This window comes from Cyrtonyx montezumae, unplaced genomic scaffold, assembly GCF_038088225.1.
Source record: "Cyrtonyx montezumae isolate F1298 unplaced genomic scaffold, pur_monq_1.0 scaffold_11, whole genome shotgun sequence".
NCBI classification, from domain to species: domain Eukaryota; kingdom Metazoa; phylum Chordata; class Aves; order Galliformes; family Odontophoridae; genus Cyrtonyx; species Cyrtonyx montezumae.
Window position 1 is genome coordinate 12,976,371 of NW_027071837.1, and position 26,612 is coordinate 13,002,982.

Genomic DNA, 26,612 nt, shown 5'->3' on the forward strand with positions numbered 1-26,612 from the left:
CAGGATGAGTCTGTATGCAATTTGAGAAAGCTGCTCTCCTAAAGACTGCACTGAGCAATGCGCTGACAGCCTTGCAGGCAGAGGAGGGCAAAGGAACAGTGTTTTGCTTCAACCCAACAAGCCATGCCTTTTCTCAGCTCTGTGCCTGAAGAGCCATGCAGCAGCCATGGAGTACTGCTCACTGATACAACACACGTTCACACCAGTTTTTTGTTTGTTTCAGATGTTCATGTGTCAGTACAGTCAGGGGACAGGTATGGAGAACAGCCAAAGGTTTCCACTCATCAGGGAATCCAGCCAAACATACAGCAGGAAAATCCATGCAGGAGAGTCTCCCTGAGCACCCACTGTACCTGCCAGCAGCTCACGGGCATGCTGCTGTGTTCTGAGAGCTGTCAGCCATGTAAGCTGAGCTGGTAAGTGGGAAAGCAAATACGCATTAGCAGTTGAGCTGTATGAGATCAGTGGAGAATCCCTGGAAGAGCTTCCCCTGGAATCTGCAAGTAGGTTCTGCTTCTGGGGACCTCACTGCCCTCCCCTTATCACAGCCCATCTTAGTGTGATTCACGTCCAGCCCGACTATGATCTTTCTCTGGGTAAATCTCTATGCCCCAATGCAATCAGAGGGTAAGAGTCTGAGGAACTGGCAGCAAAGGAGATTGGACAGGCTGAGTCCTGAAGCATTCCTAAGCAAAAGCGCAGAGATACCCAGAGGCTCCAGGGAGCTACCGAACAGCCCCAGCAACACCGTTAACTAGAAAAGCATCCACTGTACCACTGCGTGCTTGGTTAATCTTCCTTGGGGAGAAGTACCCAAGAGCCAGTCCCCTGTGATGCAGAGTCCTCACTAGGTATTACTGCACATACTGAATACAAGGCTGCCTGGTGGCTGTGGGCATCGTGGATGGCCACGGGCAATCCAACACAAGTCAGAGTTGGCAGTGGCAGGTCACTTCTGCAGGTCATGTCTTGGTTTCTATTTCAACAACTCCTCTGTTTTCCTTTTATTTCCTTTTCTTCTGGACATTGGTAAGTGATTGCTCACCTCCATTATCAGTACTTGAATAGCAATATGCTGTCAGTGTGTATAAAAATTACGTATTTCCCCCCATAAATGTTACAATATGAAAAAAAACAGTCTGCTGTTAATAAAACAGAGACAAACTCCCTAAGGAGGGGAATGCTCTTAAAAACCACAAACTTAAAGTAAAAACCACTCTTCTGCATTTGAAGCAATTACAAGACTGTTTCTCCTCAAAACTTGGCAATTTTTATATCACGCTACCGATATTCTTAATGAAAAATGGTGCTTTTATTCACTGCCACTTCTTTTACTTTGGCCAGTGCTGCAGCCAAACATCTGCTTGTTAAGTTAGCAGAATAAGCTGATGGTTAGAAATGTACAAGTTTCCGAAGATCCCCACAGCCATTTCCAGAGGAAGTCCTGCTCTAAAGCTTTGTGCGGATGCACTTATGATGGGAGAAGACTATGTCAGTGTTCATGTCAGTGTTCAGACAGGGTCAACTCTTCCCCTAAAAAGCTTCAATGGATGATTTGAGATGAGTTTGCAGCTGAAAGCAGCTGAGTGCAAGATTTAGACCAAGCACAGAAAAAGCCATCATGCCTGGAGAAAGCCGTGAGCTCAGGAAATGAGGCTGAAAGCAGTGGTGAGGTGCAGACAGTGCACTGCTAAAAGGTTCTGTTTCTTTTTCTTCTCTCTTTAGAGTGAGGAAAATCAATCATGATTACTATAGTTACACCTTCTGAGCCTGTTCCTGCTAACATTACATGCATACATACTCTGTAGCAGAAAAAATGTTAGGAGGCAATCCAGCTATACCAAATAGATCCCAGTACACTGAATGCTGTATATCCAGGATTAAGACAAATCCCCCAAAAGCTTGCTGTCCAAGCAGATAGAATCCAGGCACCCTGTCTCCCAGGCTCTATGCTCACACTAGCTCTACATGCTGTGCCAGCATAACTCAGAACTGAGACCTGGGGACCTCCTGGGAGCAGGTACAAAGAGGGAGCATGGTGTAGCCAAGCTCTAGCAGCATTCCCACCAAACTCCCTTTCTTTCCTATTGATGATGATCAGCTGTCATACACTAGGGCTGAAACAGAAAATACAACCACTGACAGAAAATGCTGTATGGCAGAAATATCATTTTGAGATCTACAAGAAGTTACATTAATAGTCATGTAAATGGTCTTAACATTCTCTTACACAAAGCAATTAGATCCTTTAGGGTGACGAGCAGAAGACAACTTTGCTAGCAACAAAGACATCCACCACAATGTGCAAAATAAGATGAACAAATAATTGTGCAACTGTTCTTGAGCAATTCTGCCTTGCCACCACTAAGGGACAGTGTTCCCTACTTTAAAACTAATAGAGAAGAGCTTATCTGCAAGTTCAACTTTAATTAGTAATGGCTAATCCTTTCAGGGCCTGAAGAGTTTCATTTTCTATGTTACGTCTGTTTAATAAGTTACTTTTTTCAGGATGGTGAATAAATAACAGGCCTGTTTATCATGCTGTCACTACTACCAGTAGGCAACATTAATAAATAAAAAAAGCATATTAGTAAGTATATAAGCCTAAGAGAATGGTTAATCTAAGATAACTGATTTATAGTCTGGTTTAAATCATTTTGCAAAACATATCACTTTGTTTCATTTTGTTTTTTAATTTTCATTATTTGTATCTGTGAAAATCTCAAACCGTCCTCATCTGTACCAGTAATTTAGGTAGCAGTAACCCTGCACACTGATGCTCTTTGATAGGCACTGATTCTGCTTCCATTTATAGCAAAGACATTTCTGTTATTAACTTTTCTCAGAGTGAAGATTGTCTGCTATTTTCAGAGACAAAACTTTACCAGTTCCATTCCTTCAGCCGTACCTTGTGTTCTGGAAAACAACTTGTTCAGCTTGATAGGCTTCACGAGGTAACTTCTGAATTTGCGTTTCTGAAAAATACTGTGATTGTCCTGACCCCACCAGAAGGAAATACATTTACTATCAGACTGGGAGGAAGTGAAGGTTTTATAAGAGGATACAGCAGGGGTGCCTGGCTTCCCCTCCTTTCACACTTATACAACTGAGAAATATCCATGAAGCAGTGGTTAGCGACAACATATGACTGTATCCAGCACAGTGCTGTACAATTTCAAGACCATATTCTGACATCTTGTCTGGAGTCTCACTCAAAGACAATCAAATATGATGGCTACAGGATCAGGAGCTGTGCAGTCAAGCTGACACTGTATCTGCACAGCCAAAATTCAGCCTCCTTGGGCACAAGACACATCACACCCAATTAACAGAGGGCAACCAAAAGGTAAAAAAACCCACAAAAACTACAACACATCATGAGCCCCATGAAAAGAAGGCTGTCCAGATTCAGTACTCCAGTGTACAATATATCTAATCTTATCTACACAGATAATCCAGTGCAATTAGCCCCCAGTGGTGCTAGCAAAAGACAACGATATAGCCAAGCGACAGGTATTTTTACTACCCACTACCTAACCCTGCCTGTAATTAACTGCAGAGCCCCTCAGCTTTCTGTCTGATTAGCTCTTTCAACTAATGAGAGGCTCCAGACTTGGGCAACATGAAATCTGAATTACCTGCCACTCATGGAGCAGCCTTTGTGGCCGCACACAGCAAAGCACAGGTGCAGCACTGCGATGGAGAAAGGACACAAAGAGGAAAGGGGGCCCACATACAGACCACACTCAGCTCCTCTGGCTTCACTCACACACACTGAGTGCTTTGGATGGTTACACACATAGGAGCAAAACCCAGCAGTTTCAGTATGGCCATTACCCAAGATATAAAAGGTTTGACTTTTTAATTAAGATCTACAATATCGATGTCACAAAATGAGTCTGAAATTACAAAAGCGGCATCTGATCTGATTGTAAAAAGCTCAGCTATTCAATTGAAGGCCAATGCTTGGTCATAACCAGAGAAAAGTTAAGGTCAGGAGTCCAAGTTCAGGAGTGGAGAAAATAAGGAGCTGAAGGAAACATTATATCCCCCAATAATCCTTGCAGGAGATATGATTTCAGCATGAAAGGATGCAGTCCAGCTTTAAAGTTTCCAAGCAGAAATCATTCTACTATAACTCCACTCTGAGATAAAAGCAGACATGTGATCTAGTAATACTGGCCTCTTTGACTGGTGTTTTTATTGGTGCTGCCCTCCATATTAAAGAAAACAAACACTCCGCTTTTAATATTGAAGATAATTCCAACAGGTCTACTTTAGGGAACCTTTCTGTGCTAATCCTTTCCTTGTAATGCAGTTACCCGTGTGTAGATTTGGAAGGTGGCCTGTAAAAGGAAAGCAAACAGTGGGTTGGTTCGTTTTAAAACTTTTCCTCAGTCTGGGGGAAGTACTGTTTGTTGGTTGTTTCATTTTTGTTTTGGTTTTGATTTTTAATATCACCCCCTTCTCCTTTCTCTTTTAGAGATTCAAGGTAGAAGAATAAACAGTGCTGTGATCTCACGTGTGGTTCTCCCATTTCAGAGGAAGAAGGAGATTTGGATCCTCCTGAGACCTGGAATACCTAAAGGAACACATTAGTACAATAAGGAGCATACTGACTGGGCAGAAATAACACTCAGTTGGTAGCACACTAAGCAGTCAGGATCTCCTGTAGTTCTCCTCTAATCCTGATGGATAACTGCACACAGTGCATTTCTTCTTACTATAACTCAGCTTCCCCATTTCTAAAAAAGATAACATGAAATGTAGACAAATCTCCATGTTCCTTGAGGCAAGACAGAGCAGGTGTCACTGCCAGCCACAAATTAACCAGATGAGCTCAGGGACAGTTCCTCCATTAGCAGCAACCCCTGCAACCCAAAGGGGCACATATGTTTTGGCAGTGCAACACAGAGCACTGAGCTGCTGCAGCTCCCTTCTCCCTCTTCATAATGTGTCTGGATGCAACACCAGCAAATAATCGCTTTGTTCTCACTTTACTGTCAGGCAGTAATGTTCTGGTACTTGCATCATGCAATCAGATATTTTTAAATATTCCTTAGTTCTGTCAGCTTGTCAAAAGCCACAGCACTGAAGAACCAAAAAGCAATCAATGCTGACGTTAATGACTTCAATTAACCGAAGAAAACATTTTCCTACGCATTAACAAAAGCCACAGAGATGGAATGTAAAACCTCTCACAACAAATCACCAGTAAAATGTTGGTAACTTCTGAATGCACAGAGGAAGATAAAGCTCTGCGGAGACAGCAGATAACTCTTCCCTCACAAACTGAGATGAACACACTGATTGATGAGTCATGTTTGGTATTGGTACAATTCAGCTAAGAGTTTAAGTTACTGAATGTTATACAATAATAACAAAGAAAGAAGAGAACAAGGACTGGCACCAGTGTCAACAGAAAGACAAGGTGCATTTGCTGAGACAAGCTGGAAATAGTGTCTTTCTCTGGTGCATGTTCCTCAGCAGCTTATAGCAACAGACATCATCATTTGTATCAGTTTTCACTGATAAATATTTGGATGAGCTGGAGTGCAAGAAAAGATGCAGTTGACTCAATCATTTCTGCAGCCAGAATAGGTCAAGTGCAACTTTGCACCATTAGTAACACCAGGCTTCCAGGTTTACAGGATGGAGTCCTCAATATACAGCCTGAGGACAATTTTACACTGTATATCTGCCCATCCTGACAGAAATTTGGGGAGAAGGCAAGGAATTCACAAATGAATCTCCTCTATGGTTTACTGTACCACCACTGCTGCCCTAAACCATCTCCTCCTACAGGAGAGAGATACTGGCTGCTAATTAGCCAGACATCAAAACCTTCCTAGGGAATTCCTCCTCCTGAGAGGCACAAGCAGATCAGAAGAGGAAAGGCTGTCCAAACACAGCGAGCCTCCCCTCCCTTGCTGGGTTATTTTCTTTGTCCCTAGGGGAGCTCCAGCCAGGGGAAACTCCAGCCTGAGTAGAAGGTGGCTTGGTTTTCTCCCTTTATAGTGAGAACAAGCTACAGAGGCACCCTTTTGATGATGTCCAGCTGTATGAAGTCGTATTCTCTGAACCTGAAACTTTGCTTCTGCATTCACTGCAGTTATATTTGGCTTCTGCTATTCTAACGCAGCTGGCACACCAGCACTCTGACCCAAAAGGTACTGATGTCAAACAGTGAAAGACATTTCATGACTCTTGATTTTGAACTCACTGCAAGCAAATGTCAGGATCCCACATTGATACTGTATACCTTCAGCAAGTCAGAGTTGCAACAGCAGTGATCATTACAGACTGAGACCGGTTTTACCAGCACTAAGAGACACAGGGACACAGAGGGATAAAGGTTTCACCTTGTAGGAGCTGGGCTCCTATGGACAGCTGCTGAACTCATCCACTGCGGTTCAGATACAATTCCTGAAGGTACATGGAAACTGTGTGCATCAGCATTAGCGATGTCAGAACTAGATTATATTTGGATGCATGCTGGCAGAGTATTTGCAATAGATTTAGAATTGCTGGGAATTGGCCACAACCATATAATCAGGAAATAACTAAATAAATAAATAAAGCAGGAAACTTCATCAACTTCAAAGCACTACCTAAAACTTGAGACAAAACAATGCACTGGTACTCAAATGCTCTGGGAGGGTTTTTGCCTTCTACCAAATGCTGTTGATCAGATAAGAGTTGGGCTGAGGACCACAGGAACAGGGATGCTGTCACTAGAGAAGGCCAGGATCTGGGAAAGAGCCTTTGCAGCAAAAACAAAGGAAACTGTGACAAAAACCTAAAATACTTGCAGTTCTGTGTAAGGGGCAAAGTAACGGGGCTGTGGGGGCCTCAGTGTATCTCAGATGAAGAGCTCTCTGGGCAGTGGGTGCTGCTCAGAATAGACCTCTGCCGTGCTCCCCTTCCCACCTCAGTGGGTTCCCCACTGACTGGGGGCAGTGCCCTGAACACTGAACCATCACCCTGCCTGGCCCGCTGGAATGAGGGGAGTGATCTCCCAAAGCCACCAGATTGCACGTGAGCCTTCGCAGGAGAGGCACTGCCCTGCAAGGACCCTTCCCTCTGCTGCAGGATGATTCAACATGCTATTTAAAAGCTTCACCCCATCTCTTAGAAGTGCAGGAGGGTGAGGATCTGTCTGATTGTATCTGTGACCCTGGCAACTCTTCACAAGCAGAGACAGCTGAGTCACTAATATTTAGAAAAATAACATAATTGACTGTATTCAGCCCTGCAGAGGACCCCTGCTGGGTATTCACAGTTAAACATTAGCAACTCGGTCATTTCTGGCAGCCTTTGTGAAGGGTTGCCAGGGTTGTAGATTCAATTAGATGACCTCCGACAAACCGATTTCCACTGCAAATATCTTTTAAAAAATACATCAAATCCCCAATAAATACAGTGAAATTAGAGGAGACAGCCCTTCCTACCTCATTGGATGTCCCAAATCACCCTACAGAGCCAGCGAGATGTCTTGCCTGGATGTCATGCATGCACGGGCTCTATTATCACCACTGCCTAATGTGATTTAGCCCTGTCTGTGGATTGCACTCTTTAAATCTGAGAATGTGACAGTGTCACAGTTGGATGCAGATTAGGATATAAAATGATGTTGAAAAGCTAAAAACATTTGCATGTATTCTCTTTTCCTTTTCATTGGGCAGGAGTAACTGATTTTTTACCACTACCTTTTACCCTTAGACAGCTTTTTTCCATTACTAGTCCTTGAATTATTTTGATGTAAGAAGTATTAAGATGAATTGCTAGATCCAGTGTTTTGCATTATCCATTATAATACACTGCAGCAGTGCATTACACTGAGTTGTAATATTTACTTTCTTCTCATAAAATCTATACTAAAAGTGATTAATGTACCACTGAGGAAAACAGAAACGAGAATTTAAAATTCTGGTTTATATATAGGGTTTTATGACAAGCCCTGCAGTAAAACACCTTATGTGGACACTATTTGTTAACACAATCATAATGAAATCAGCTAACACCTTAATTACACCTTGTAACTGCTTCTTACAGTGTGTAAGACATTCCTAATGCAGCTTTTAGACATCCCAATTGCAAAAGCTCCTGTTTGTCCCCTCAGACTGCAGGGCTTCATTTCAGGCGACATACTCTGCCCAGTAAATCAGTTCTTAGCTCAACCATTCTGTTTGGTTGGGTTTTGCACCCTAAACAATTCCAAGCAACCTCCAAACCTCACTTTTCTCACACGCGCCAACAGCTGGGGAAAATGAAGAAACAGAGCAGTGCTGGATGCTCCCCATGTCCCTCCAGAGAGAAGCTTAACAAAACAACGTTTTAAAAGAACATATCCTATTGTGTGGGTTAGAATAAGATATGAATTCTACATCCGAAAATTATAACTGGACAAAAGCTGTTATGAAATGATAGTCCAGACAGCCACAAAGCAACAATTTCTCAAATGGTATTGTAATTATTCTTGGTGCATGGTGTAAAATAATATAGTAAGGGTAGTTGGAGAGGAAACTTTACATATAGTGTAAATTGGGATATGGAACAGAGACACTGCATGGAGTTTAGTCCTGATTTTTTTTTCCTGAAAGTTCCCTGCTGAGCAGTGCCACAATTAATCAGGCTTTCTAGGTTTTAGTTAATTGCTGGACCCCAATAAATTGGTTTGTACTGGCATTGGTCCAGGTCTGATAATTTCACAGCCTTGGAAACTGCTGCATGTTCACACAAGAACCTTGCAAGTAGGGAACTGGGATAAAGAGAATAAAAGAAACTCTTGTTCTGCGAGGTTCCAGTAATACTTAAAAAGCCAGCCCACTAGCAACAGTGTCTTCACTGTTTGTTTATTTTCTCCATGTGTTTTATACTGATTTTTTTTTAACAATTAAGGGAAATCCCCCGTTTTCTTTACTTTAAACTTCTACAGATAATTGCTCTCAAAGAGCTACTTCCAATTTCAGCAGTATCCTCTTGGAAATTTCCACTCTAGCCATCCTCTGATGAAAATGCATTGTGGCTCTTTGTGGAAGCTCAGCTGTTTTTTCCCTCTTTCTCAGCTTTGTGAGGAAGAATCACCAACCTCTTGGGAAGAAAGGCTCAGCACAGGCTGGCTGGCCTAGACAGGAGAGAGGAGGGCGAGGGCGAGGGCGAGGGTGAGGGGAGAGGGGGGAGAGGGAAAGGGAGAGGGAGAGGGAGAGGGAGAGGGAGAGGGAGAGGGAGAGGGAGAGGGAGAGGGAGAGGGAGAGGGAGAGGGAGAGGGAGAGGGAGAGGGAGAGGGAGAGGGAGAGGGAGAGGGAGAGGGAGAGGGAGAGGGAGAGGGAGAGGGAGAGGGAGAGGGAGAGAGGGAGAGGGGTAGGCCCTGCACTCTGTGTCCTACAGTCCCCTCGTGGTCGCTCAGTGCTGTGGGAGGACGGCAGTGCTGTCCCACGAAGCGCAGGTGGAACGAGGCAGGACACTGTCCCGGGTTGGTGCCAGTCTGATGCACCGGGGCCTGTTACAAGTAATTACACAGTGCTGTTATGCACGTGAGCGGCAGCTCCGCAACCATCAGTTCATTTTATGGTTGGGCTCAGTTATGTGAAGGACTTTGCGTCCTCAAAGTCTCACTGGTAGCCATGGGATTTGTGAAGGCTCAGCCTCCAGCAGGCGCTGGCTCCATGCTGGCACACGACTGACTTTGTTCCCCCCAGAGAAAGATCATTTGGAAAATTCAGTTTTACTAATGGGTTTCGAATGCACTCACGCCAATGAGTTTCTGAGGAGCAGAATTACATAATAGCGAAGGTGTTCAGTAACCTCCCTGTTATTGTCTTTGGCTCACCAAGGTGAGATTAGCAGCGCTAATCACAGTTTTATAAAAGTATATTTGAATTGTGAATGGAGCCTCATTCAGTCGGCCTGGACTCCTTCTGCCATGCCTTGGAAAATGACTGAACAGAGCTTTTCTGGTGGACCCCAGCCACAGAGAAATGCATCAGCAAGTGGATTTTTATCATGCTGTGGTCAGTCTGTAGGACTTGTTACTGCTTCTCTCATACACGGCCAGGTCCTCAGCGAACACAGATCACTGTGATTCCTTCCAACTCCTGCACATGTCTAACTGAGTGAGGTCCCAGACGACGATCCCAATGACTGGGGAGAACATCTACTCTTCTATGTGAACTATATTGTTTGCTGCTGCTCTCAGGCACCGAGAAAGCAATCCAGGTGAAGCTCCTCCCAGGACTCCAAACTGATGGCTGGTGAGGATTGTTGGATGCTCCTTTGCACTTACTGACCACAGTCACCAAGTGCTGCTGCACAGCAGACAGTACTGCTCTGAGGTTGGAGCAGGAACTGTGTGTTGTGCAGGCTTCCTCCCAGAAGTGCTGTCTGAGAGTTTGGAATAAAGATATCTTTATTTTCTGATACATGTAGCAAAGGAACATCTCTTTGTTTGCTGAGATTACATTACCTAGTGATGTAGTGATGTGTTTTCAACCGCTTTATCAGTGTTGTGCCTTCAACACCCATTACAAGTAATGCAAAAGAAATTAATTACTACCATTAATACTAGACAAAAAAAATTAAAAATCTGTCATGGCTCCGATTTTCTTTAAAAAAAGAGAAAAGTAACTCAGATGGATAAGCACAGGAAGGGGATAAATCAGGATCCAGTGGTTTTTAGCAGAGATACCATGCATAACTGACAGCAGCATGTATCCATCTGGTCAAGGATTCCCCAGCTAGAAATTTCAAGACAGGACAGACACAAATGCAACTTGGGAATGTCACCAATCAGTCCTCACAATGTCACTGTTGTTTATTGCCAGTTCCTTGGGCTCACTTGAAAGTTTGAGCAATAATTGCTTCTACGGATCGTGGTGATGACACTGTACACATTTTTATTACTGTTCTTGTGTCAGTAAACCTCTGAGTACAGATGTTGTGACATGCTATGGTGAAGGATAACTTTATATGTAGTTCATAAGGATACAAAACCCTGTACTGCTTCAGTGGTCCTGCTGACTTTCTGTAACACTACAGATATGAGAGGGATCTGTGGGATCAGGGTTAATACTGCACACACTGCTGTGGTGATAGAAATAAATCTCTACACTGGGTTGGATTAGATTAGATTAGATTAGATTAGATTAGATTAGATTAGATTAGAAACAGCTGCAGAAGAGAACTCCGAGATCAATGCAAAATCCAGTGGTGTTATCAACGCCCACCTCACTAAGTGTTACCTGCTCTAGGGCAGAATGAAGCATGGCAGTTCTGGTCTCCTGCATTTTCATATCTGTTAACTCTTATGACTTCCTGTTCACCTGAGAATTTGGAGGTGAGATTTAGGAGTGTATATATGATTTGCATTTTTGTTTCTATAGAACAATGAAAGATGTGAAAGTGCTCTTCAGTTTCAGATGAATAAGTCTGCCTGAAGGTGAGGAAGAACCGGGCTGCAATTTGACTTTTTATGTAATGCTGCTGTCGTTTTTAGCAAGCCATATCCAAGGACCTCCATCTTACCAAATCCATCTGTCTCTCTGCTAAATAATTAATTTCCAGCGTTTGAGGACTGAAACTCCACCACAGATGAAGTCAGTGCTACAGGATGAGCAGGAGGGTGGGGAATGCTCATGACCATCCTATGCCATAATCACTAAATCATGCACATCTGAAGCCCTTTTTGTTTAATAGCGTATGCGAAGACTGCTTGATGAACATCCAGACTGTATTCCCAGTACGAGAGTCGCAGGGCTGATCCAAACCACAAAAAGTAATTTAGAGATTATTATAAAATCCTGGGAAGAATATTTAGCATTTTAAGATACATTTTCCAAAGGGCTTAGCAGAATTTATTAGAACACAAAAATGAAGAAATTCATTGAGTTTAAGAACTTCCTTCCACACTTTTTCAAAATTGAAAAGTTGACCGTAAGTATTTCTTTCTTGAGAGGAATGGAAAAAGACAAGGAAGCAAACAGCACTTGTGTCACGTGCCTACCATCTCTCAAAACTCCATATCTAATCCAATTAGGAGAGTTTTACATGGTGCATAAACATGTTAGATTGGCACAAATCTTTTATCTTCTTTTTTCTTTTCTCCACAAGAGCTGAGGAGTAACAGTAGGATATCTGCGTGCCATGCGGCCGCTGCGAAACACAGCACAGGGAGTCAGACTTCTGCTCTCAGGTCACAGCTTGTTAGCTGCATAAGGTCTGTCATCTCCAATGAGAGTTGCATGGCCATATTTCTGTGCTCTTAAGTACTTAGGGCACCCTCAAATTTCTAATACCGACTCCTGGGAGCCATTTTTTCCTTTCCAGACACCAGGACACAGAGCACATTGAAGCAGTGAGCTCTGCCTGAGAACATGATGGGTAAGAGCCACATCTCCAGCTTCTCTGGAGCTCTGTGTCACACATGTGCAGCAGAACTCAGCTTCAGTCACAGCCCAGTGCAGGGCGAGAGCACAGGGAGAGGTGGTTTCTCAGTCACGACAGCACTGCAGCCTACTGGGCAGACTCCCTAACTCAGGGCTGTGAGCTGCAATGTGAGGCAGAGCACAGCAGGATATGGAGAGACACAAGAGAGGACTACATTTAATTGTACCTACTCCTCAGTGGCACTTGGGCAGTGCTGGGAAAAGAGGAAGGGCTCAGGCATGGGTGCAGCATTGCTCATACCCAATGGCGTGGAAAACTCTGAGAGCTCAGCAGGGGCTGCTCACCATCAGACCACCTGCAAACACCTCATTCACACTTGATGTCCAGGATGTGTCACTCTGCCCTTGGCACCAACAACTGTAACCCTTGCTGTGCCTCTGGGCCCTGCATGGCTAAATCCAGAAGTGGCCTCTGCCCCTGTGCGCGATTGAACACGCACGGCTCTGGGTGGGCAGCAGGAGCGGAATGAGTCCGGGGCACGCTGCCAACGTTCCCTCTGAGTTCCAAACCCGCACTTGAGGGAAAGGCTCTTTCAACCAATTCTCTACAACCTAGATCTGCCGAAGGGTGGGAGAAGGGCTCCCTTTGCTCTATTTCTGTGCTCACCACAGGTCTCACACCTGAATCAGTATCTCCACGGACCTCCAGACAGCTCTATGTCCTGCAGCAGCCTCGCAGCACGCAGAGCGAAGCGCTGGCATCTAACACGACTCTCACAAAGCACACTTCAGGCCAAATAAGGAATTTCTCTTCTAAGAATCTCTCCGCGAAAGAATTCAGGTCACAGTCTATAGAAAATGTTTAATTTCTCATTACTCCTACACCGACTGTTCATGGAGAGCTCCACAAGGATTTCTGCTGCCCTTACCCACAAGCACTGGGTGTTGTACCAGCACAGAGGAGCAACGCACACGAAGGGCAGTGGCCAGAGGTGAGATGTGTTGGTGCCGGGACAGGAGGGTTGTTTGGGGATGTCCAGGCAAAAAACTGAGCTCTGCCCTGTCACAAAGCTGTGCCCACTGAGGTCACACCGATGCTACGAAATCAAACCCTTCCACCTGAATACAAGGATGGCGAGTTCCTGCTCACAAAGATCTGTAATCTCTTTTCCAGACAGATTTACACATTGTGTGTGTGGTTCTCAGCTTCTAAAGTTAATGCAAGGTCACAATTTGGAAGGATGTATGCATACCTGTACCAGTCCCTGAGCATGGCTGCAGCTCTGCAAGACCAGAGCTCACACGGCCTGGATCGTCTGTCTTCCAGTGCCAGTGACAAGCTTATTTCCAATTCAGTGTCCTTTATCCCATTTGCCCATTCCTGTGCCATGTGGTGACTCCCCCAGAGCCATCAGCCCGTGGCAGCAGCCACCACGTTCAGGTCTAAAAGCTCTCAGTGCTCCTTTTATTTCTTAGGAACACGGATTGTGCCTGTGCATAGCAGAGCAGAGTGGCAGAGGACAGCCATAAGCGCGGGGCAGTGTTTTCAAAAACCTCAGCTCCAGAGTGCAGCTTTTTTTTTTCTTCCTCTTGTAATTCTAAAAGCTACAAGGTAGTTTTTCCCTAGCACACAGCGCTGCTGTCTCAGGGAGTCACACCACACGTCCCTCCAAAAGCCATCCACTGCACTCACACCACTGCTCCTCGCACTGTCCTTCCAGGATTTCGCTCTGGTGGGTGAGATGCAAGTCCGGCTCCTCGGGAAGGCGCCGCGCCCGGAGGTGCGTGCCGAGACCAACCGGCAGCGCTCCCCGAGCACCCGCTCCCAAAGCAGGGGAAACGGGCTGTAATTTGTTTCTCCATATGGTGTCTTTTCATACTTCACCCTTTTTCTCAGATCATTTGTCAAGGGTTCGCCGATCTCTTCTTACTAGTTACAGGGGTTACAGCAAGACAGCACAAGAATGTCTGACCGAGCATATAATGTCACGAGTCACGGGTTTCATTTAGTCCCACCAGAATCTCCAACACACTAGATGGGCGCGGGGCTGCCTAGATCAGAGGGTGCCCGCCAAACGCCGCGGACGGCGGCTCCCGACGTGTGAGCGGCCGCGGGAGAGCGGCGGGGTGCGGGGACCCGGGGGCGGGCGCGGTTCTCGCCCCGCCGAGCGCTGCCCCCGGCGCGGAGCAAACTCCACCCCGGGCCGGGGCCGGGCGGCGGGAGCGGGGCGCGGGAGAGGAGGGGGCCGGGGCGGGAGGCGGACCGCCGGGCCGACGGCTGCACTCCGCCTCCGCCGCCGCAGTGCCGCTGGGGCCGCGGGGCAGGACCGGCCGCCGAGCATCCTCGGGCCTCCCGGAGGCGGCAGGTGTCCCGGGGCGGCCCGGGGCCTCGCGGAGCGCCCGCCCCGCAGGGGTCCGGGGGGATCGGCGGAACGCCGCCTTCTCGCCCCGCGATCTACGGCCGCCGGCGGCCGTCGGTCCCCGGCTCGCGCCCACCGCCGCCGAGGGAGAGAAGGGAAGAGCCGAGAGCCCGGCCGAGCGACGGGAGAAGATTATGGCAACGTGAGCGGCAACGCAGCCCCCGGCCCGAGTCCCCGCGCCCCGGCGCAGCGCAGAGGCTCCCCCGGCACCGCCGCGGCTCGGAGCGGCCTCCAGCCCCGCAGGTTTGTGAGCCGCGCTCTCGTCGGGGGGAAAGCGCGGTGCTGCCGTCGGCGCGCGGCTCGCCCCGCAGTCCCGCTCCCGGGGACGCCGGACGCAGCCTCCCTAGCGCGTCCCCGCCGGCCCGGGCCCCGCGTGCTGTCCGAGCCCCGCCGGCCGAGCCCCGCGGGCCGAAATCCCCGACGGGACCGGGCCGGCCGCGGGGCTGCGGGACCGGGGCTGCGGGAGCGGAGCGGGCCCCCGGCGGTGCGTGCCCGCCGCTGGACAGCCGCCGCTCCGCCGCTCCCAGCGCGACGCGCGCACCGCCGGTGCTGCTGGAGCCGGGAGGTGCGGAGCCCGCGCCTCGCTGCGCTGCGGTGAGAAGGAGATCGCTTCCCTTGTTTCTGCTAAGCAGAAAGCGCACCAATAATTAACAGGTTAATCCTAAGCGATTATTTAAATCTAGGAATATTTTTAGGACGTTGCCCTTTGGGGAAATAAAGGGAGTGTGCTAATAGTGAAAAGTATGTGTTTATATTTGGAGTAACAACAATGCAGAAATTAAAGAGAATTAAGGAAGACATCAAAAGTCCCCATCCCATTACAGTTATTAACTCTTCCATTTCACTACGTGCAGCCTTTCTGAGCATAAGCAGTCCGACTTTTAAAATACTGTTCCTTCTGAAGATGTGGCACTGACAGACGGCTCTCGGAGCCCCTTCCCGGCGAGGCGGCCCAGCTGGCCGGCAGGTAAAGCAGCGCACAAAGGATGACTGTGCTCCCTCTATAAATGCAGTGTGCTCACGCACCCCCGATAGGGCCGGAGCACTGAGCATTCCCATTTCTGCCGGTCCCAGGGATGTGCTGCTGCTGTGCTCCACACACACGTGGTGCCCCGGGACTCGGCTGCGAGGTTTTCATCTTAAATAAGTTTTTAGAAGTTTGTTTGGCCTAAAAATGCCCTATGTGATTTGAAGATGTTGAAAGGAAAAAATGACTTACATCTTTCTTGTGAAATTGGAATATTATCCTCAGCTTCCAAAATAAATGGAAAGTTTTATTTTCTTACTGCCATAGGGAGTGTGCTTTTAAAAAGGCATTATGTTTTTGAATGTTTTCAGATGCAATTTGCATTATTTTGAATGAGCCCCTTGAATAGAGACAGCTCACTAAATACTGACATGTGTTAAGGAAGACGTCTGCTCTGGTGGTGCTTTGGGGCTCTATAGAGAACCCCGAAACAGCAAAGGTAATAAAAGCAGTCCGATAGGAGCAGGTAATCCCTTTCTTTGTTACAAGTACCCTGGATCACAGCAGCAGTTTTAATAGGAAGGTTTTCTTCCCAAGTGGCTGCTAACTTCAGTGACTTCCTCACAGTTCATATAAAAATGAACTTAATTTCTCTACGCTATCCACCCCTTAATTTTGAATAAACATACATGAATTATTACTTCTGCTTTGGTTATCTGTCAACTAAAACACATTCATGTGCCGTTCTATTATTTACACGAAATCTGAGGAGGTCAAATCGGTTTACAGAGCACATTGTTTGTTTTTCCAATGGTGAATCTTTTTTTCAGACTTTTATAAAACCACTTCCAAGACTCTTAAAATCAAACCCAAACCTTTCAGCACTGTAAGTTATGGACAAGTGTACTCTGGACAATGAACTCTGATGAGCAGTAACATACTTACAGATTTCTTAATTTAGAATCTCAAGTTGGCTATAAAAAATAAATGGTGCTTTAGTTAATTATTTCTTTCCTTTTTTTTTTTCCTTTTTTTTTGTTGTTGTTTTATTATAAAATAATTCATCTTTTAAAAGCAAAAAAAAATAAAAAATAAATAAACAGAATGGAGCTCAGAATGAGTACAGTACCATCCCTGCAGCTCTCAGAAGATTCATTATGCTTTGCTCCACGTGCAAGGGTTTGATACCAAAGACGTAGAATGAAGGTGGCAGTGTACTTCCAGATTTCAAGGCAATGAAAGGGTTAAGTCTAGAAAAATTAATTGTACCCAATCCCAGAACAATAGTAGCTGGGAGATGGGAGGAGGGGTGAATCACGCCGGGGGGGGGGAGCCTGTTAGACTGCATGAGGAGGACTTGTTGCCCACAGCCTGGCCAGCACTTCTCCCTACACATAGATTTCCACACTGTGGGGCCAAGGTGCCAGCTCTGACCCAGGGGAATCTAATGATGAAGGCAAAGTATTCTGCTCTGGAATCAAGCGAGACTTCCACTTTTCAGCTTTCATGAATGGGAAAATCTTTTCCAAAAATGAAATGATTTGAAGCCAAAGGTGTTTCCACGAAATGAAGATCTCTGGTACAGACAGATTTTTTGCTTCGGGCAGCTTAGGATCTCTGGGTGCTGGCTGAAAACGTGTCAGAGAATTTAGGAGTATTGCTGGATTCGAGTTTAATTCATCTTTTCTTTCCAGCAGCTCAAACATTCTCTACCTTGGAGGCTCTTTCTCTCCCTTTTGTTGATAAAGATGAGAAGAAAGTGGAGATTGGAGGATTTTCACTTTATCTTCCTTGGTGTGCTCTGTCTCCTGTTCATAGACGGAGGTAAACTAGAACAAGTAAAACGTAAGTAGACTTCTGACAAAGCTTTCATATTCCCCCAAGCCTGACGTTTTCCTTCTGTTTGACCAGTGTGGTTCTGAAAAGATTTCTAAGCAAGAATGTCCCAAACTGACGAGCTGCATTCAAAGCTTTGTGCTGTTCCTCCTTCTCCTAATCCTACATTTAGTCGGATCAGGTCACACCCGTGTTTGAGGCACATTTTCCTGAAGCCATGCAGGTTTATAAAGTCCTCAATGTATCAGTTGGAGAATCTGTTTTATTTCAAATACCCCGAATTGAGAGAGTGCTTAATTCTATTTTAGTGACCTCTGTAAACATCTGACAGATTATCTGGATTTTGTCCCCTGTGTAAGGCCATTGTGCTGAGGTTTTCAGTTAGTGTAAATCTTGCCTGGGACTGTTCCTCTCTGTTCCAAAAACAATCTCATATGAACTGGATTAGATACATCTTTTGAGAAAATTAAGAGCCTAAGCACAGTTAAAAACTTGATGAGAAGCACTGAAAAGAACACAAACAAAACAGAGGAATATTTCTACAAAGCCTGTCAGCTGTGGGAGATGTTAGCACATTTCAGGAAGCGTGTCTGGGGGCAGCAGCCGTTCCAGTGAGCGCGGAGGAGCGCTGCAGCCGTGCGGCTCAGCTTTGGCCTTCTTAGAAAGCAGGTTGCTTGCCCTTGAGAAGCTGTTAACATTTTGGCCTCAATGTCAGAAGCTTCTGCTTTTAAGAATGTAGATGGAATAAAAAAAAAAAACAACCAACAAACAGATTTAATTCAAAAAGGGCTGAACTTAGAGAAAAACCAGCGTGCAGGGATCCTCATCCAAGGGAAGCATGGGGTGAGAAACGATCGGGGTGAGAAATGACCAGCCTCTGCTGCAGCCAGATGCTCTCAGGCCTTGCATTTCATCTGTCATGCTCCTCTAGCAGCTCACTTCACAGCTGCTACTGCTAATCTCTACCTCTTGTTACCTTCTCTTAGCCTAGCACACATGAAGGATGTTCTTGCTTAGGTTATCTCTCAGAAGAGAGGTACTATGCTAAACTGTCACAGACGACAACAATTAAAGTGAATTTGGTCATCATTAAGACAACAGCAAGGATTTCTCTCATGCAAATACAGAGAACTGCATCCTTTTATTTAAGAGATTTGAGCTTTTAATATGAAACTGTAATGTGACAGGGAGAGATGGGGCAGTAATGGCTAATAGGCAGATGGGTATCTGCAAAGCTACCTGCAAGACGATGAGTATTTAATGACTATTTGGAAGCTGATGCATATGTAAGCCAGTGCCACTTGTTTTGAAATATGAGCACAAGTTTCTCTTTATCGAGTTATTAAAATATGGAGCTGCTGAACATGCAGTGCAAATGCAGAACATGTATATTCCTTCCATAAGTCACCTTATTTACAAATCTCTACTGTACAACCTCAGATTTTTCTGCGTGCAGACAGTTGCTGAGGCTTTGTAATGACAAGGTTTTGTTTCCTTTCAACCTGTCTGAGCAATCAAGCACTTCAGTTCTGTTACCTAAGTGGGATGTGAGCCCATGCCTGAGTAGGTGAGAGAATAAACCCTCCCTGTATGAACTGCGTATTCGGCTATTTCAGGAGTTGCAGTCTTGGAATGAGGCTATTTCATTTATTTTAGTTTGAGAGATAAGAAACAGTGTGTGAAATTAAGGGCGTTCCACCTCTAAGTGTCATTCTCCAGGGAAAGAATAAAAAGGAATTATATACAAAATGTTCTGTACTGTCCACAAAGATAGGATACAGGAAATATCATACCTGTAAAAGCTCTTCTCATCTACAGAGTGGAATCACTAATTTGTAACTCGTTCAATCACTCACTGTTTTACAGATTCAGATACATACTGTGTGTTTCAAGACAAGAAGTACCGTGTAGGAGAAAGATGGCATCCTTACCTAGAACCCTATGGACTTGTTTACTGTGTTAACTGTCTCTGCTCAGAGGTAGGACCATTGAGTTACTGATCCTACAACTTCTTGCTGGAATCCTCTATGTTGTATCCACAATCTGACAAAGACCAAGCCTATTTTTGCTAGGGGGCACTGATGATGCTGCGGGAAATAGATGCAGTGAAGGGAAAACACCCTTGTTAAGGGACAATGTTAACAGAAAAGGCCAGTGCTGGCAAAAATACTTGTACGGGGCAGCCACACATGCTTCTTAACAAGCCACAAGCTTTGCCAATGCTGAGTGTCACACCATGAATAATTGGGCCCCGTTAATGACATGTAATCCTTGTATTCTATCAATACAGAGTTTTATGTTGAACCCAAATTTTATTGTGTTCTGATATATGTACAATGCCCATATCTTCCAGAGGGCATTTCCATAGTCAAAGCACCTCCTGCCTTAAATGTTGAAAAACAAGGCTTTGATAATAACATTTATAAAACTTTAGGATAAAGAAGATGATGAAAAATGAGAACAGCGTACAGGGAGGAGAGATAACTGGCCAGAAGATGAAAGCACGGGCCCTTGGTTTTACCATCAGCTGGTGCTTGGCACTAGGATGCAGCTGTCATAGACCCTCTGAGTACGTTGTGCAGTGCTGGGGAGGGAGTGGAGAAGGAGCAGAATACATCCCTTGGACTGCTTCATAATGAGTAACACATGAGACACTCCAGATGCTGAGTTTTGTCTGCTGTATTTAATGTAGAATACATTTTTCTTGGCTATTTTCCCCCCTTGCAAGTGTAAGATATTGGGCTTCTGTGCAGCATTTGCTCTGGGGGATCTGCTACTACAATGTTGCGCAGAGATGCACTAACAGTAGTCCCACAAGCCTGGCTGCATCTCACATCTGTGCAGCAGAGTGCATCTGTAAGAGCAAAAGCAATGTACTATGAATAAAAAGCCCTGGTTATAGCAAAAAGGAGTTCCTGCTCACTTTTGCTGCTCTGTGTGCAAAGTTGCAAACTCCCCCAGAGTCAGTGTGTGGTAAAACACTGAATTGCTGGAAGGCTGTGCCTTGGGTGGGGATGAAATTCCCTGGAAGCCCTAGAGATCTGGATAGAAATCACTGCTTAGTGTTTTTAAGGAAGATAGCCTGGAGAGATGAGGAAGTGCATGGAAGGCTCCTCTAGAGAACAGCATTACTCTATGCCCTTTCAGGCTCCAGCAAATGGGATGTGCTTTATCTCTTTTCTTCTCATGTGTCCACGGAAGACCAGAGCGACAGTACAGGGCAACAGGGGAAGTAAAGAAGAAAACTGCTTGTGTCAATGGCCAATAGATACAGCTCGCAAGTTGCTTGTTTGCTGTGCTTTACTTTTGTTGTACTGTGAGGGTGCAAGATATTACTAGAGCCTATCTCAGCAATGAGGATGCTGAAGGATCTCTGGGATGCAACTCTTGCTGCACAGAAAGAAGACTCCAGGCAACTGCAGCATCCAGCCATTCCTGTGAGCTTTGGCCTAGCCAGCAGAACTGCCATCAGAGCACTGACCTCTACAGTACAGGCTCCAGATCATCACAGAACTCTCAGCAATCCATATTTTTGACTCAGCTAAAGCTAAGTAAAGCATTAGGCAACATCTCATGACATAACATAAGCACAGACCTTAAACCCAGTATTTCAGCATAAAAAGAAGAGACTACAGTGTACCACAGACAGCAAGTTAAAGAAACCTGAGTGGCACTCACCAATGATTCCCAGGCAGGAAATCAGTTAGGCACAACATGTGCATGGACAGTCTGGAGCAACAACCTACTCCTTCACACTTCAGAGAAATGCAACAAAATCCCCAGAGGTCTACACAGCCATGGTGGCCAGCATTTCATTCCTGACCTCAAACATTAGGATCCATATGATCTCCACACAGAACATGTAACACCAGCCAGGAAATAGAGACAGATCTGTGGTGCATCTCTGAACAACAGTCAGTCCATCCATCCACCAAACACACACCTAATGTATGCATGCTTAAGAAAAAGGCAAGACACATTAACTAGCTAAAATGAGGCCAAATTATTCAACCTGGGATTAAAAAAAAAAGCATTCCTGGTTGTGTGTGCATAGTATTGTATTTTAACAAGTTACAATTTATGTACTCAAACCAGAATAAATCTAAACATAATTCAGTGTTCTCACCCTGTTCCTCCTTTCCTTCACTCATACCACCAACCACCCCCCTTCCCTGATCAGTGGGAGCTGCACGCTTTAGGGGGCTAAAGTGAATGCTGTCTGCAGTCAGCACTGGAAATGCAGCTGGGGAAGAGAGCTGCACTGTTACTTAGTGTGTCTGACACAGAAATGCTTTCCATGGCCTCAACTCACAGAGGTGTGCAGGAGCTGAAGTCCCCTGGTAATCCACGGGGCTTGGACTCTCAAATGTCCCTGTGAATCTAAACATAAGATCAGTGAAGGAGGTCTGCAGAATTTTTATCACAGCTGATCATGCACAGGAAGTAAACGTTCAGCTAAGAGATTTCATAGGACTAAGAAATAAAAAGTGAGGAGGGCCGTGGCACAGGTCAGGAAAGCAGTGTGGAGCCAACCAGCCCACAGAGCCAGCCTTTCTTTGCAGGACAGACTCTCAGATGATGGTCTACTGGGCAAGGAGCCGTGCAGACCAAGGGTTGTCCTCATCCTGCAAAAAGTGGCTAGAAATGCCGACACATACAGAAGCTAAGGAAGTCTGCACCTCCACTAGGAACATTTCAGTGCACATGAAAATGAAATGGTTTATTCCCAACACCACCTCAACCTACATAGTCGTAGCATTGTCATAGTATAGTATCAATGTTCATGCTGAAAGATCCTTCTTGTTATAAACAAGAGCAACTCAGAGCTAAATTAGGAGGATGAATTATAGATAGGAAATGGGAATTTGAAATGGATAGTCCTTTCTGGTTACAGACACTGGAGAAGGAAAATTCCCTGTGTTTTAATTATAAATCAAACTTAGATGTGGTCAAATAAAATATTATGTTAATGACATGAATAATGAACAGTATTCCCCAGACTTGCTCATATTTCTTAGAAAAATGGCTACTTACCAACTGGTGTTCTTTGTCTACTGGGGAACCCATAAAATGAAAACAAAAGACTCTCCACAGTTTTCAGGAAAAATTACAGACACTATTGTCTCCTGTGGTCTTGAACTAACCCTCAGTAGGGGATATCTCAGAGACCCACCATTCATTATCTTGTCTAGTTTTGGAAATGCAATTCCTAAGTGGAATCTGCTCAAAAGAAAACAGAAACGAAGATTGTTGTAATCCATTTTTAGGCAATTCTTCTGATTTTAAGGTTTGTATGTGTTTCTGCTACATTCTGACCCCCGACATAAATTCATAGGCAGTTGAAGTAGTCTGGACTTACAGTGGTGTGACATAAACCAGAATGCTGTAAAATGGCATTTGTTTTTAAAATATCCAAACGTGGAATAGATAACACAGAGATTTGTAAGGTAGCCCATTTCATTAAAGTATTGTGTTATGTTCTGCCCTCAGAATGGAAATGTACTGTGCAGCAGAATAAGATGTCCAAGCCTACACTGTCCTTCCCCTGTGCACGTACCACAGCTGTGCTGCCCGCGATGCCCAGGTAATTTATATTAATGACTTGCAGTCCTTTCTGAAATAGCTGTTTAATATGCTAATTAACAGCAACTTGAAATGTCTGTGCTGGAAAACTTCTGTGAAGAAAATGTCCTATATCCATTTAGATCATGAGAACCTTATCCTACAGTAAGTTTGAGTATTTCCTGTGCTGGTTTCTTTTTAGGAAAAAGGTTTGGGAAGGAATTGGGTAAGCCACCAAGCCCAGTCCCCTACAGCTGAAGCAGAAGGTAGCAGAATTTTCATTGATGAGGTCTAGGGACTATCTGGTCCCCACTCTTTCCCTTATATCTAAACTCTCTCACAATAAAAGCCCATCCCACAAATTTCCAAAGCTTGTGCTTTTGTCACTTTTCGTAAGACTAGGCTAAAATACACAGTTGTTTGCAATGGTTCTCTGTTAATAAATAAATACAAATTGCTGTGGCAACATGCCCTAATGCACATGCATTTATATAGTATCACTGTACAACCAGCCTGGTTAAATCTGTCTTCTACATCTCATATCCAGGCATAGCTTCATTAGTGGGGACTGCAGTAAATCATAGAAGCAGTGCTGTGGAAGTTTATGACTACATAAATCCAATTGGATACTGTATAGTAAATTCCTCCAGACTGTACACTTATTATAAGCTCATTATTAAGAGCCACTGTATGAAAGAGACTAGGCAGGATCTTTCATGAGGCTGTTACAGCATTCCCGACATGGCCTAATGGCTGCTAGACTTGACTGGAGCTTTTTCCTAAACATCTGTCTTAGTGGCACCCCTTGTTTCTTATAAGAAAGTATTCACGCAGCATCACAGAATGGGGTTTTATTTGACTTTCTCCAGAGAGAGTTTAATTGTCTGAGGAAAATGGCTGTTCTCTGACCAAAACCTGGGTGCTGGGGCTGCGTGCAGTGGTGGAGGGTCAGGAGTGCACAAGTCAGGTTGTGTTCTGCAGGGACTGCAGTGCGTCGGTCACACTTACTGGAGAGCAACTGGCACCCCTGGGTAAACTTTTGGTAGCATTCAATTGTCATGACAATCATACTCACCTGGAAGGGCTGAACCTTCCTGCCAGTATCCCATTACATTTTGTTGCCATGTGACAGATGGCAGCAGAGGGACAGTTGACACAATGGCATCTGAAATGTAAGTGTGGATGGCAAGGGTGTGTGACTGAATTCCTCCACGTGGAGAACTTGGGTGGTGGTGCATTTCAGCAGTGGCAACAGTGACAGTGGTACACCTCTGCTGATGCAGATTAGTATGAGCACAGTATGGAGGCTCTTGTTCATCACTGATGAACATGCACAGCTAATGGTGGAGACTGTGTAGAAAAGTAGTGTTTTGTAGCTGAGAATTTGCTCTACCAAGTAGTATTATTCATATCTGTTGTAGTTTCCATGGAAATAAATAGGAGGCATTACTTTCAGAGCCATATATCTATCAATATCTGACCTAAGTATCTAGGATCCTATTTTAAATAGTGGTGAGGAAGAAGCACGTGCACAGCTCCTCTGATGCCATGATAGAGGCCTAAAACAGGTGGACAAGCTGTATCCTAGAATTGCTGCCATCTCTCTGTGTACCATAAACAGAATCAGAATGCAGCTTTGGACACAGAGATCTACGCCATTACTGTATAAGGATCAGGGAGGGGACTCCTTCCTAACATTTATTCTTGCCTTTGTCCCAGAGTGCCATGAGTGCATGTGCATGTACAGTAATAACAGCTGTCAGCCCACAAGACTGGTGTTAATGCACACTGCAGCAGCCTGTCCCTTTAAATGCCAGTTATTCATTCAAGAGATGCAGCAGCCTCCTAAACTAACATGATTAATCCCTGCTCATCAGCGCAGGACTGCTTCCCTCAAGACATTTCCTAGTGTTCTGTTTCTTTTACATTTAAATCCCGAGCAGTATGTCTTCCCACATACCTCTGTACAGTCATGGAAAATGACCTGATCACATTTACAGAGGAAACAGTTAGACATACATCATGATTAGAGTCCCTGCAGCTTAATGGCTTTCTGATCACAAGGCCAATCTCACAACAGTTCTCAGAACCACAGAGACCTCCTGAGCCACCAATGAACGCCAGCAGTGAGCCCGATACCTCCAGTGTTTCTCCTGCTGTAGTGCTCTTACCACTGGCAGCTAAGGAGGGCAGCTATGTCTCAGGGGCAGCTCGGAGGTCCCCCAGACATGCGAATGAACTCTGGCTGCAGCTGGACTCCATCTTTCTGACTTACTGGGATACTGCGTGCACTTGGACTTGCTGTGGGCATGCTGACTGTTACTCAGACAGGCTGGCAGTCGCTTTTTGCTCAGGATGTAATATTGCCATTTTTGGCTGAGATAATTACTGTACATTCTTTGAGCATTTTTGGTCTTCTTGTGTTCTGGGGTGAGCTTCATCCTGTCCAACTCTAGGTAAAATAAATTAGCATCTAGTTGATGGTAACACTTTAGTGATGGTCTAATACATAGGAAAGAAAGACTGTAATATAATATCTTTTGTTTGCCCAACTAGCATGGTTAGGTAAAATAGTAAGATGCTAGGAACATGAACAACACTTCCCATTTGCAGATCAAAAGCAGGATTACTTGTCCAAAAGCTCCTCTGTTTTTCCAACTAATCTAACCTCCAGTTGGCAAGGGAATCATCTAGATACCCTTTACAGCTGTTGGAAACACACTGTCCTCTGGGGGTGATTCATCCTGTTATCCAGAAGAATTTTTCCCTGGAGATGCTTGTCTGATCGTTGCCTCCACTATTATGGAGGCAGCACAGGCAACCATAGTCCTAGATGCTTACTTCTCTGACAGCTGAAGTTAAATAACAGAAATCCCACTACTGCTGTGTAATTACTGTTTTGGGCAGCAACTGTTGGTTGAGGGCTTTTTTTCTATATCTGTACAGTATTTAGTACTGAATCATAAATGTCTCTGGATTGACTGTTTTTGCTTCAATTGCTCTTTGGCAGTGAACTGAGTGAACTGTTTGTCTTTTTTCTATTTGTGGGGCTGCAAACCTGATATCAATCAAGATTTTAAAACATTCTTCAACAACCTTGTAAGAGGCCCTGTAAACTCTCAAATCTTTCTAATCAAATTGAATTCTTGCTATTCACACAGTCTTCAGCTACAATTTTGTAATATACATTTAAATTGATAAATCCAGAAAATTGAGTCTTTCCTGAACTTCATTATCTTCCATCTTAGAGTCTAGCAATAGTCTACGTGCTATGTGTGGTGGGCTGTTAAACTGCTAGCTGGCAGCAGCTCATTAGAAAACAGGAGTGTCAGTAAGCTTTATTTTTTCCCTAACTGAATCTGTAACGTAGATAAATCTGCACCAATGTGTTACACAAAAGATGAGCAGGAATGTCTTGTGATTTCAGGGATTGTTTGCATTCTG

The 26,612-nt window shown here is 44.9% G+C and overlaps 2 protein-coding genes across 3 annotated transcripts in view; one reads left to right on the plus strand and one right to left on the minus strand.

Moving 5' to 3' along the window:
- Positions 1 to 26,612, minus strand: part of PAK3 (p21 (RAC1) activated kinase 3) — a 148,469-nt gene that overhangs the window by 98,576 nt on the left and 23,281 nt on the right. The window lies entirely within an intron of this gene.
- CHRDL1 (chordin like 1) overlaps positions 14,807 to 26,612 on the plus strand; it is a 40,424-nt gene continuing 28,618 nt past the window's right edge. The window contains exons 1-4 of one of the 2 annotated variants that reach the window (XM_065729632.1): positions 14,807 to 15,046; positions 17,468 to 17,615; positions 19,473 to 19,585; positions 23,097 to 23,190. In XM_065729632.1, coding sequence (XP_065585704.1) covers positions 17,519 to 17,615; positions 19,473 to 19,585; positions 23,097 to 23,190 — 304 coding nt within the window. In that variant the 5' untranslated portion in view covers positions 14,807 to 15,046; positions 17,468 to 17,518. Of the gene's footprint in view, positions 15,047 to 17,332; positions 17,350 to 17,467; positions 17,616 to 19,472; positions 19,586 to 23,096; positions 23,191 to 26,612 lie in introns of those variants that run through there. The other variant, XM_065729631.1, reaches the window with a different exon arrangement.